General features: G+C 49.7%; 1 protein-coding gene across 1 annotated transcript in view; it reads right to left on the reverse strand.

The window, feature by feature from the left end:
• LOC144772890 (acetylserotonin O-methyltransferase-like) overlaps positions 1-14,159 on the reverse strand; it is a 685,677-nt gene that overhangs the window by 333,304 nt on the left and 338,214 nt on the right. Inside the window, exon 3 of the mRNA XM_078657556.1 lies at positions 1,887-2,016. Within this exon, the coding sequence (XP_078513682.1) occupies positions 1,887-2,016 (130 nt within the window). The remainder of the gene's footprint in view (positions 1-1,886; positions 2,017-14,159) is intronic.

The following is a 14,159-nucleotide window of genomic DNA, read 5'->3' on the forward strand; positions in this document are numbered from 1 at the left end:
TGTTTACTGTTTAATGTTTATATGGCGCCCCTGGCAGAAGTAGTAGCTCCCTTCGGGATCCAACTGGTAAGCTATGCTGATGACACCCAGCTAGTTGTCTCTCTCAATCAGGTGGAATCCCCCCCTTCCAGGCTTTGCCGTTGCCTGGAGGCAGTAGCAAACTGGATGGATTTGTCCCACCTGAAATTGAATGGAGGAAAAACAGAGCTGATGCTCCAAGGAAAACGAGCCATATTTAACAACGTGATACACTGGCCCTCCTGTATGGGCCCAGGACCCACTCCAAGGACCGAGATAAAGAGTCTCGGGTTTTGGTTGGATGCAGAGCTGTCATTTAAGACCCAGGCAAGGAAGACAGTGGCCACCTGTTTCGGACTGCTGAAAACAATTCGGAAAATTCTTCCTCAGCTACCCGAAACAGTAAAGAAAACCATAGTCCAGTCTCTTATTTTATCCAGGCTGGATTATGGAAATGCGCTCTATCTTGGAGCCCCCGTGTCTGTTATCCGGCAACTTCAGGTTGTCCAGAATTCCGCAGCACGGCTACTCACGGGCACTAGCCATCGTACATCAGCCAGGCCCGCACTCTGCACCTTGCACTGGCTCCCCATAAAGGAGCGAATCCATTTTAAGACTCTCTGCACGGTCCAGAAAACACTCTATGGGAATGGCCCCCTCATCCTAGATGACATGATCAGACCATATAAATCCATCAGGAATCTTCGCTCGAACCAACAAAACCTGCTGATAGCTCCTAGGATCAGCAGAGCCCGCACAGGAGGTCGTCTGTTCTCGCACAATGCGGCTGGATTGTGGAATGCTCTCCCTCCACCTCTCCGCCAAGAGCCTAACCTTCTTGTCTTCCGGAAAAAACTAAAAACTCTTCTGTTTCCAAAAACCAGATAATACAGATCTGCATTTTTAACTCATCTCTGTCTGGTCAGTCTTAAGCGCTGGGATGCTCCCGAGTGGCCACGCGCTATAGAAGAACCTAATAATAATAATAATAATAACTTACATTGCATTCATCTGCCCCACAGACTCACACCTCATACAACAACCCCCAGAACTCCAATAGCACATAAAAGGCCATGCAAAAACATTACTTAACTGATTTTACGCTACTACACCCCACCAACCTGCTTTCTCTCGTCTATCCAAAAGATTCAAAAAGCATCCTGCCTTAAACTTTCACACAAACTCCGATTGTGCCATCCAAGAAATAACAACCGCTAAAGTAAACACTCGCCACTCCCGCCCTACAAAATAACGCGTTTAGCACACCCGGCTTTGATTCACCCGCACCTCAGAAACAATTCAAACAAACATCCATTTTCACACACTCGTGCAAGACATCATTGCCCCAGAGGACCCACACAGCACAGCATGCCTTCATACGGTAGTGCAAGCCATGCCTGGAATGGGCTGCCCTTAAGAACCCACACAGCACAGCATGCCTTCACACAGTCTTGGACAGACTCCGCACGGTTCTCAGCGTCCAGCTATCACTTACTCTCCCCTATAACGTTTCCAGAAACGAAGTGAATTACTCTAAAGCCGGGTTAGGTTTAAACAAGCATTTGCAAAGCATAGGTCTCCCGTGTACTTGAGTTTGAGCTATTGGCATTACAAATGACAATGCCTTTTATTTATGTTTTTTTTTTTAAACATAAATAAAAGGCTTTGTCATTTACACTGCCAATAGCTTGAACTTGCATGACCTATTGCATTGCAAATTCTTTATTTTTTTGTATAGGAATTTGAATGAAATCAGAAAGCAAGGAACATTCTTGTGAAATCGCAAGTATTTGTTAACACTGAGAGGAATCTGACTTAACAAGAGCAGAAGACAATGAAAAAAATATGACCAGCCATTCTTTGCTTACCTCACCGCATCTGCCAAATATTCAGTATACTTGTATAGCGTATGAGAAAAGAACATCATCATGGAATGCAAGGACTTTGGACTGGACTTTGTAAGGTAGATAGCTGATAGGTGTGTATTCTTGTAAAATGCTGTGAAGAAAAATTGGATTCAAATGATCAAAAGAAAATGGAATGTCACATACTGATACATAATTGCAAATACCAATACAAAATAGAATGTCACAGTAGGCTATTCACTGCTTTGGTAATTACAGGAGTGAAAATTAGTATATGCTACTAATACAAAACAAACCTAGTGATAAATCGCCGGGTAGTTTTGGCTAGAATATTCCTAATATGGCATGGTTAACACTAATTTACAAAAGATTTGCACATTTTGTAATAGCAAATATGAACTAAAAATTGTGGAATAGAATGCTACACAGAAGGATTTTAATATGTTAGGACTGATTCACACATTTACATCCATCACCTTTTTGGTTTCTAAGTGAGAACGCATAAAAAGAGGACTGTGTGCTGACTTGCTTCCTGAGCTGCTGTGCCAATAGAATTCAACATTTAACTTACTGAGGCGGTCCCAGAGGGCTAAATACATCTAGGGTGCCAAGACTGATCTTTATTTGGTTTATACATTTAAAGTGGCATAGTGTGATGAAATGGAATGGTGTTCAGAGACATACATTTTCATTGACATTGATTAAAGCATTTCCATAACTTTGTTTTCTGCCAGGAGGCGTGGCCAGCAGCCGGAAGGAATGGCTGCTCACTAGCGTGGCTCTGGAGCACTCACCCGTTAATCCGACATATATCCTTAGTACATTAACAGTTTTGATCCTGCAAATAGTGGGAACACAGCCATTAAGCTCTGGGTCACCAGCATACCTGGTAATCCCGTCTGCGGGGGCCGGGAAGAGGTGTGTGCGATTCTGACCCATCAGCGGAGAGGGGATGAAAGCTGGCGGCAACGAGACTGGCGTAATCCCACAGACTGGCAGTCCTGGGGATTGGCCTGCCCAGATGGCCTGAAGCCTTTCATCGGCCCACAGACAACATCGGAGACACTCGGGGGCTGGCCAGCATTGAAGTACTGACTAGCGTGCAGATCTGATTTGCAGGACCGGGGGCAGGCCTCCACCTGCAGGGTCAGGCTCCTGCCTGAGAGAACAGGGCAATGGCCCCAATTGACTGCTTTGATTGGGCCGAGAGGCAGAGCTGTAGGGGAGCTGCGGGAGGTTAGAAGACTACACCCGGTGAGTGGGAGAGCTTGAACCCACAAGACAACCGTCAGCGGGGTCCCGGAATTGGTGCAGGCCCGGCCGAGGGCGCAGGGGAACTGGTGAAGTCGAGTCCTGCCCAAGATAGACCTGTGGGCTGACTGGAGCATTGGGACACTACTAAGAAAGGATGCTACATGTGGGCTGGGCTTGTGCACTGGTAGTGTGAGCCCAACGGGGAGGCCTGATAGAACAATACTGTAGCAAGCCATGATCTCATCTGCCCCCTGAGTGGGAGAGAGGGGATAGATTTCTCAACAGGCAAGTAAAAGAACTTCTGGAGAGGTACTGTGGGCCCCAGACATTGTGAGTGGTGGCAGCCCTTCCCACCCGGCTAGAAATCTACAGAAGAGATCTGCATAAGATTGTGAAAGGGGTGGCCCCCCAGATACAGTGCTTCTAACCTGGAGTAATGAGACCCCCTGGGGGCTGGTAAGGATGGGACAAGGGACAACCAGACTCTGCAGGCAGCAAGCCAATCCTGACTCCGGGAGTGCCAAGTCAAGTGAGACTGTTGTGTGATTCTCTTGACTCAAGCCAACATTCAATGGACAGCAAATCTATCCGGTTCAAAGCCACATGCTGGTAGTGGCCCGTGGACCCTGGTCAGGGAGTGGGTAGTACGGAGTTTGGTCCTGAGCTTCTAATCCCTTCCTTGCTGGAATGTACGGTACTCCAGGATGGCTGGGGTAAAAGGACCCAAGTCTTCATTACAGACTAAGCTGGACAAATATGCCTTGAATAAAAATGGCAAGGAGTCTAAGACCTACAAAGTTAATGACCCAGAGAAAACAACCAACCCCTGAACAGCCGGATCCAACACTACAGGACATCATGGCTGCCACCAAAGGGGTATGGTCCTCCTTGGAGTCGCAGTTGGACTCCGTGAACACGGAGGTTTCCCTCATGCAGGACAACCTCCGGAAGATGGGGATGAAAGTTAAGGAGGTGGGGGAAGCCACCAAACAAATTACTACAGACACATCCTAACTCAAGCGTCAGGTACAGCAATTGACCAAAAAACAGGACAAAATGAAGGCGCAACTAGATGAATACAAAGGCAGAACATGTAGCAACAACGTGAGCATCATGGGGGTGCCGGAGCGAGAAGAAGGTTTGGACGCGGGGGTGCTAGGTGGCGCTGGAGCGTGATGGCCGCTCTGGTGTAGAGCTCCTGCCCGACCGGGGATGAAGACAAACATAACCCCCATCCTGGCCACATGAAACCGGCTGCAAACACCCTCGCTTCCATCCGGAGGGTCTCCTACACACTCGGTGGAAATTTCAGAACTGTACCGCCTGCAGCGGGCTGGTGAGGTGAGCTTGAAGCTGCCGCGGGCCGGAGCTGTGGAGAGGATTGTGCATCTCGGCGGCTGCGGCAAACTACTGGTGGCCGGTGCTGCGAGGCCCAGCGGGCCGCTCCAGGTACAAGACCCTGATCCCTCGTGCGGCGCCCCGATTTGAACGGGACAAATCACCGGTGTGCTCACTGCCGCCCCCCGGAACCCAAGTGTTCAGAGAACGGTGCCAGGGTGCCGTTGGGGGCCCCCTGCCCTCCCGCCGGCCGCCCTCATCAGCCACACCAACTCCGGCTGGCACACCCAGGATTCGAGATGACCTGAGGGCCCCCCCTCGCCTCCCAGATATTACCGTGTTGGGCAACCCCTGTATAAGGCGGTGGGAGCGGTGGGGACGGAGCGCAGATTAACGCCTGTGGCACTGAGGGTGCACGCGCTGCCGAATTGGGACCCATGTCCTCCATTTTGACAAACTATTTGGGGTTAGGCTTTGTGACCCCTACGGAACTGGTCGGAGGCTATGAGATCCTTGGGCCTGCTGGGCTGTGCTCCACCATGTCTACGGCGTCCCAGGCTTGAACCGTCCTGAAAGCACCGCGCAGGTGGGGGATAGCCTCCGGGCCCCTGCTCCTCCTCCGCCTTTTGCATTCTGGCCGCCATTTCGCGGCGCCCAGTGGAACGACTACTACACGCCTGGCCCTGTTGCTGATTTAGAGGTCTCCCTTAGGCGCTTCAACCCACGCCCGCCTCTGGGGACCCTGTTCGCCTACCTGGGGACTGCCGGGGGGAGTTTAGAGGAACTGCTGGCTACATTGCCTCTGCTGCCTGTGGCTACTTTCACTGGGGGCCCTTCCACGTGCTTCGCCACTTCATATCCTCCAATCCTGTGGGGGGTGAGTTCGCTCGCTCGTGCGGGCTGCTCACGCTTGGAACATCAGTGACTTTGGACCAGTCCCTCAGGTTACCTGCGCCTCATAGCACTGTTAACCCAGGCGGCACGCTCACCTTTGCCTTGCCTAGAGCACACTTGCGCTGGATTTGCGCAGCCGAGTGGGGGAACGTGGGCTTACTGTTAGGAACCCTGATCTACACCGTCCTTGCTTGGCCCGGGCTGTCAGGATGGGTAAGACGGAACCCAGGCAGTCGAAGCTGCCTTTCGAGGGCCATAAGACACCAGGTTCCAGCTCCAAAACTCCGGTCGAAGCAGACCCCCCGGAGACACAAGACGACGGCTGGAAAACACTACTGGTCACCATGCAAAAATGTCTGACCTCGATAGACTCCAAAATAGATTCCATGAATCTCAGGCTGGACAATGTACTGGCCAAGTTAGATGGACACGAGGAACGCCTCAAAGAAGCTGAACAAAGAATTTCAGGCCTGGAGGATGGCGCAACCGCAACTCGACAGTAAGTGACGCAGATGGACAAACTCTTGAAGGTAATTGCGGACAAAAATGAGGAGTTGGAAGCGCGCTCCAGGCGGAACGACGTGTGCCTGCTAGGCCTAGCAGAATCCACAAACACTGGCCGCCTGGAAGATTACCTAGAACGTCTGCTAAGTGACACCTTTGGCCGCGACTCTTTTTCAGCGCACCTAGTTATTGAGCGTGCACATCGGTCACTTGCGCCCAAACCTCCTCCAGGAGCGACACCCCGTCCGATTATCATGAAATTTCTCAACTACCGAGACAGGGACACTTTGCTACGCCTGGCACGAGAGAAGGGGGAAGTTCGCTTTGAGAACACCACGCTATTCTTCTACCCATATTTTACGCAGGTGGTGCAAGAGGCTCGCCGTAAATTCCTGGCGTTTAAAAAGCAGCTCCAATCCCGCAGTATCCAATATGCAATGCTTTACCCGCACGTCTGCGGTTCCACCATCGAGGCCGCCAGCACATCTTCCAAACGCCTCATCGAACTGAAGAATACCTGAAACATGACAGGAGGTCGGTATCGCGAGACGCTGCTGCCAGGCACCGGTCCCACTCTCATTCCCCCATGTCGGAGCCATCTTGAGGTGCCATCTTCAAGAAGAACTCATCCAGCGATGTGATTCCTCTTCGGGCATCGTGACGACATCCTGCTGATTGGTGATGTATTCCAATATAGTAGACCAAAGAATTTCTATTGTCCCCGGACTGCTCCTCTCTACCCGTTGTTTCCGCCCCTGAGATCCAGGCGGTGGTAGATGGGTGAAATAGGGTGATGGAGTATTATGGGCGGGAGCACCTAGTGGCCCTCCTTTCGAAGGGCATTCCCCGTTGAGACTTAATAACTTTCCTTTGTTGGGACTGTTTCTGCTGGGAGCAGCTTCTCAGTGGATGGTTTATGGGGGGAGGGATGGATTTTTCCTGGCGAGTTGGGGTAGCCAGTGTGGGAGAGGAGGGAGGGGGGGCACAGTTGTCTTAAGTCCGGAGTACCACTACTACATCATTTGCACATGCTATGTATTGCTCATACTGCAGTTGTTCCACTTGTGCACACTCACTTGTTACCTGCACCGCCGTTCTCTACCATACCCTTTTCCCAGCCACCATGACCCGCAATAATTAAGCACAGAGTATTCGGTTACTATCCTGGAATATAAGATGCCTGAACGACCCTAGAAAACGTAGACAAATACTAGGATACCTTGACAGACATGGCATAAATGTTGCCCTCCTGCAGGAAACGCATCTCTCCCCCGGCCAAGCCCCTACTTTTGCAACCAGATGGGCCTCTAGTCGCACCTTCTCACAGTATTCTAACTACGCTAGGGGGGTCACAATTTTAATTTAAAAGGGAGTTGCCTTTATACCCGCTGGATGCGACGCTGATAATGAGGGCAGAATCTGTCTAGTGTGGGGTCGTCTATGCTCGCACGATGTATTGTTAGCCAACTTCTATGGCCCCAATGTAGACCAGCCATCCACCTTGATGGTGTTATGGAGCAAGATACACACATTAGGCAACACACACGTTATTCTAGGAGGGGATTTTAACACTGCTATGAAGCCATCTGCCGATCGGTCCCGCCCGCTCCCCGCACATTACACTAACATGCAGCGCGCCCTGTGCGAGGTCGCGGCGGATAACAACCTAGTAGATGCATGGCGACACCTCCACCCTACCTTACGAGAGGGCACATATTACTCTTCCCTACACTCTACCTGGGCAAGACTCGACTATGTGTTTGTTTCTGCTGGATTAGCTCCATGGCTGACCCGAGCGGTGCATCTTGCTCGCACCTTCTCGGACCACTCTCCGGTCCTTGTAGAGCTCCAGATACCCCTGAATGTTTCCCCCTACCTTTTGTGGCGTCTCAATCCTGCTCACCTTCGAGACACGGCTTTTAAGGCCGAACTCGAACAAGATATTCACGACTTTTTCGAACGCAACATCACCTCTGTGGATAGTATGACCACTGTCTGGGAGGCCTTTAAGGTTACCATCAGGGGATGGTGCATAGCGAAGGGGGGCGGAGTGTTAAAATCTCTGCGCACTGAACTGCATAAACTTGAAATCGAGCTCAAGGAGCTAGAGAGGTCCAGAGCATGCAACCCAGATGACCCCGACACTCTCCTACGTTTGCGCAGCAAAATTTCAGAATATACACAGGTGGCAGATAAGGAGGGAAAGTTTTTAGGGCGTCCACACATGGCACGTATATACGGAGAGGGAGACAGACCGGGGAGGGCTCTGGCGAATGCTGTTAAACCCCCCAAATTTTCGACGTACGTCACGGAGATACGGGATGACAGTGGGGACATACACAGGAACCTCCCTGATGTCCGCCGCGTTTTTCGAGACCACTACCATACTCTGTACACATCACACAGGGGGGAACCCATTGACCTCTCCACATACTTTGATGACGTCGCGCTGGCGTGGCTAGGTGAGGGACAACAGAAGTTTTTGCATGCTCCATTGGAACTCGAGGAGATAACAGACGCCATTATGAGTATGCGCTCTGGCAAAGCCCCAGGCTCAGATGGCCTCCCTATTGATTTTTATAAACTATATGCCCCCATATTGGCCCCCATCCTGAAACAGGCATACTACGCCGCCCTGGAGGAGGGCAGCCTGCCCTGCACCATGAGGGAGGCGCTTATTACTTCTCTACTTAAACCCGGTAAGTCCCCTTCACACTGCGATTCCTACCGGCCCCTCTCCCTCATGAATAATGACACTAAAATACTAGCCAGGTCTTAGCCACGAGACCTAATCTCCTCATGGAACGCCTAGTTCTTCCTGACCAAGCTGGGTTTGCGCCCAATCGGGCTACTTCCCATAATCTCCGCACACTTCACGCCGTGATTCAAGATCTCAACCCCAAATGTGATGCTGTTGCGGTTTTTCTTGATGCCACCAAGGCATTTGACTCCCTTGAATGGGACTACTTACTAGGCGCACTACAATATATGGGGGTGCCGTTCAGTTTCCTAGACTGGGTGAAACTACTCTATCATCAGCCCACTGCTACTGTACTCCTCAATGGGTCCAGAGCCGCTGCGTTTCATGTTCAGCGAGGGACCCGACAGGGCTGCTCACTATCCCCCATCCTCTTTGCCCACCGGATATATTCATACCCGTGTCAGTCAGAGGAGCCGTGACCCTTCCACTGTGGACTGCACTGTACAGGCATGGGACCGTCTTCTCACTGTACTGGGTGACCCATTTGCCTACTCGCCCAACCTAACCTTGCTTAATGACCCTAGGCTACAAGTCACATGTGAAGTAATAGGTCACGTAATGCTTCGTAAATTTAAAATCAGCTGCTGGGGAGACCTTTATGTACAGGGCACATTCCGCACCGCGGAACAGTTTTTCGGGGAGGTGGCACATTCTACTATGGATACCTTTCTATTTACCAGACTGAGGCAAAATGTGAGAGCCTTAACCCCCTCTTTCCCCTCTAAACCTGAAACACTTGCTCCAATTCATGCATTGGTCCAACCTGAAGCCCCTAGACACGTCATATTCATGCTGCACAAACACGTGCTGAATGCGCCCAGTGTCGCCCCTGCTAGAGCTAGACTGGAATGGGATGGAGACTTGGATTCACCCCTCACTGACGAACAGTGGGAGACCAGCTGCACTCAAACACAGGCACTTACCAGCAACAATAGGCTGCGACTACTTCATTATAAATTTCTACACAGGCTCTATCACACACCTGCCAAATTGCACAAGTTTCGTTTAAGAGACACTGACTGCTGCCTTCGATGCGACCCCGCTGGAGCCGATTTCATACATTTAACGTGGTTTTGCCCCCGAATAGCAAGGTACTGGGATCAGGTATTTGAGGGACTCACAAGCATGCTCGGTGTGACTATCACCCCCTGCCCACTCATGGCACTGTTGGGACTAACGCACTCTGTAGTCACAATTCACAAAACATTTCTGGCCATGAGTCTGCTGCTTGCTAAACGCTTAATTGCATGCCGATGGGGCAGAGGCCGCGCCCCGAAGTTTAAATGTTGGATCCCCTCCCTGTCCACATGGCAAGAGAAGTTACACAACTATGCTGAGCTACTACCCCTCACCTCACAGCCAAAGGACATATGGGCACCACTCACGGCATATCTTCCCAGGTTGAGTGCAGAGGAAGACGAAATTCAGGCTGGGGGGCATTACCCACTGCAACGCTACTCACTGCAACATCTGAGTAAATCCTTATATGCACATACTCTATTACCGCTCGCCTGCTACTAGGACTGTATTTGTTTTTGTTGCTCGCTCTGTCTTCATACAGGATTAGACCTAATTAAGGTTTCTGTGTCAGGGTTAAGAACTGATTGTTGTGGATCCTTACTGGGAACTGGGAGGGTGGGTTGTAGGAGATGGACGACATCCTTACGTCGCTCTATGTACGTTTGATATGCATATGGACTACTTCCGGACTACTACAGACATTTGCTTCTTACGCATTTCTCTAGGTTATGTAAAGGGGGGAAGGGAGGGGTTGGGAGACTTTTGATTATCGTTTTAATTTTAAGTTCATGACAACTACGACACAGTATGGGAAGATGATCTAAATATGCTTTCTAAAGTTTAATGTCATTATTCGGAGTTCATGCATTGATGTACCATGCTCTATTGATCAATAAAGGTTTTTGAAACTTAAAAAAAAAAAAAAAAAGAAGGTTTGGACGCAGGCTTCTTTGATAAAGAACTTACAGCGAAACCTTTACGTCCAAAATGCCTTTCTAATTTCTTTTCAATTGAGAGGGCCCACTGGGTTCCTGGGGGATGCCCCAGACCAGGGTTTCCACCCACCCATTAATAGCTAGAGCCTTCAATTTTTGAGACCGGGATGCAATACATTAGACAGCATGGACCACCTCACCACTATCGCTGGAGAACAGTCAGATATCCTCATTTCGGGATTTCACAATGAAAGGCCAGAACCAACGGCGGAGACTTCTGGAGGTGAAAAAGGCGCTTAGAGAAAAGAACATAAAGTAGGCCATGCTTTTTCGGGCCAAATAGCTCATCGAAGCTGACGGGAAAAACTGTTTCTTTTCTTCTATGGAGGAGATGTGGGACTGGCTGGAGGGCTGGCAGCAGGTGGGAAAACCTAGCAAGAACAGACACACTGGACCGAGAGGAACCAGACAGACAACTCCCAAGGGCCAGGCAACGATTCACCTGGGAGAGGAGCGGATATGGCCCACGGGAGCTGAACTGACAGCATGAACTAATTGCCTGGGATTGACTTGAAGTACAGATAAGTGGGGAGAAGGGGGGCTTCTGGTTTGCTGGAGGGTAACTACTGATATTTAGGGGGTCACCCTATGGAACCCAGACTGAGACAACACCTCAGATGGGTTAGGGCAGTGGTCCGCGTTTACAAAGTCTGTAACCCTAGACATCAAACAAGGGATGATAGGTGGGGACAGAGGCTGCTTCCCATGCACCTACGTAATCGGAGCGAGGGGGGGCGGTGAGCACTCTGCCACGTTGGGGTGTGGGTAGTTCAACATCCACTAGCAGGGGGGCAGGGAGTGGGGATCAGTCATGGGAAGGAGGGGTTTGTTCTGTTTGTTTTTCCTACTAGTCACTTAATAACATTCACATGCACCAGACAGCTCGTGCATCTCCACCCAAGTCCTTTAAGGCCTAGCAAAAATCAGGGTGAAAGGCATCCACTTGAAGTACTGGAAGGGGGGTGGGCTCAAACTGTTTACAGGAACCTTGGCGATTGAGGGTCGACACTTGGCCTTATCCCTCAGAAAATGAGATGGTTACACAGGTAGCGTATACGTCATTGACGATCCTAACCTGGAACGTCAATAGGCTGGGCGATAAAATAAAAAGGGAATTGTCCTGCAATATATCAAACGCCAGGCTCCCGATATTGTCCTCTTACAAGAAACGCATTTGATGGTCAATCACTGTAAGACTCTGACAGATGGGGGTACCAGCTCATGGTCCAAGCAGGACACAGATCAGGGTCCAGAGGTACTGGTATTTTAATTAAGAAATCCCTTGTAATAACCCCACACTACACAGGGGTGCACCCACATGGTAGGTTTGCGATCTTGGAGGCTAGCTGGAAAGGGAGCTCTTTCCAGCTAGCCCCCCCTCGGCTCTAGGCAAGGAAAGATTGGCGGACCTGGGCAAGATCATGCTTGACCTACCACTTGGCATGCTGATCCTGGGGGAGATTTCAATACGGCATTAAACGACCAGTTAGATAGACAACCTGAGCGTCCCTCGACGAGGCTCAGCTGGCATATGTTGGAGTTTCTGGTCACCATGGGCCTCACGGATATATGGCGATACTATCATCCTGATTTGACATGATTCACATATTACTCTAACTCACATCATAGCCTTTCCCGCAGAGACTACCTATTGACCCACTCAGCAAATGTAGGGAACTTCCGGGCTCCACGCTGTCTTCCACGTGGTATCTCGGATCATTCCCTGTTATGGGCAGAGGTCTCATTTAACAAGCAGCGCCAGAGAGACACATAACCATAAATCCATGGCTAATAAAAGTGCCAGATATTAAGAATGCTTACAAGAACATTTGAGAAATTACTTCAAAGAAAATGTGGGTTCTTTGGATTCAGCTCAGACGATATGGTAGGCATATAAAGTGGTGGTTAAATGACAGGCACTAGCTCTTAAAATGGGGTACATTAAGAAACAACAAGCACAGATAGAACTTTTGGAAGCTGATCTACAGACTCTCGAGGTGGAATACACGCAATCCCCTACTGAGGATGTTTGTCATAAATTACAGGTCAAACAGTTGAAATATAGAACTATGGCGCGTGAACGAGCTGAGGCCAAGTTATTAGCAACTTAACATAAACTGTGTGAACTTGGGGATAGAGTGAGAAAGCTGCCTTTCTGGTTGGAACGGAGGGATCTGGCTGAGTGATGGGTCCTCCATTTAACCGTTGATGGTACCCTGACTATAACAGATCCGCAAGAGTTAGCAGAGGCATTTGCAGATTATTTTGAACAGATCTACACTCCCTCGGCTGTTCCCATGGCTGAAGAGTCCCAACAGTTCTTGGCAGATGTGCATCTGCCTGTCTTATCCCTCAGTGAAATAGTCGCTGGGGGACAATTTTATACTGACAAAGAGGTCCAAAAGGCGACAGGGAACATACAATCCAGGAGAGCAATGAGTCCTAACGGGATCCCTATTGAACTCCTCAAATCTACTAGCTCCCTCATAGCACCTTATTGAAAAGAGATGTACAATGAGAGCCATGAAAAGGATTATTGCCAGAGGATCAGAGATTTGCTTCTATGGTAGTCATTCGCAAACCGGGACAACCCGGGAACAAATTCGGTTCCTACCGGCTAATCTCCTTAATTAATGCTGAGGCCAAGATTCTAGCGGAATTACTGGCTAGCCTGCTGCTGCCGCTCCGTCCCTCAGTTGAGCATTTGGATCAATGTGGCTTCATGCCAGGCCCCAGCACACCCCTTAATCTCCACAGGCTCCACAATATGATCAGTCGCCAACATGTCATTGAAGAAGATGCCATAATCTTATCTTTGGATGCTAAAATGACGTTTGACTCGATAGAGTGGCCATACCTCTTCAAGGTGCTACAACGCTTGGGATTTGCACCAAAATTCGTGGGATGGATCAGGTTGCTATATACAGACCTCACATGACAAATTAAAGCCAGTACCAGCACATCACAAGTGTTTCCGCTGAGGAAGGGCACTAGGCAGGGATGCCCTCTATCTCCATTGCTTTTTTCACTGCTACTGGAGCCCCTGGCGGCCTCGGTTAGAGGGTATGTGGTGTTAAGAGGATTGAAATCGGCCAAGGGACAAGAAGGCAGGATATCCTCTATGCGTATGATATCCTGCTTTACTTAGCAGCCCCTGTGAACTCCCTTCACAGAATATTAAATATCTTCACAAACTTTGGGAGATATTCTGGATACTCAATTAATTGGTCTAAAATCTGTGCTTTTCCCATCGATGGGCCGGTTCCCAGACTTCATCTTTGGTATACAGTGGAGGTGGAGGAGAATGGATTCCGCTATCTGGGAATCTATATCACTCCGGATCCTACAGCATTTTGCACAAACAATCTTGTTGCCCCCCTGGTTCGACTGAGGAATGATGTGAAACACTGGAGAACTTTGTCTCTCTCCTTAGTGGGCCGCGCGGCCCTTTTCAAAATGTTGGCGCTTCCTATATATTTTACAGAATTGCCCGATTAAAATACCAGAGTC

The sequence above is a fragment of the Lissotriton helveticus genome, chromosome 8 (assembly GCF_964261635.1).
Source record: "Lissotriton helveticus chromosome 8, aLisHel1.1, whole genome shotgun sequence".
Lineage (NCBI taxonomy): Eukaryota > Metazoa > Chordata > Amphibia > Caudata > Salamandridae > Lissotriton > Lissotriton helveticus.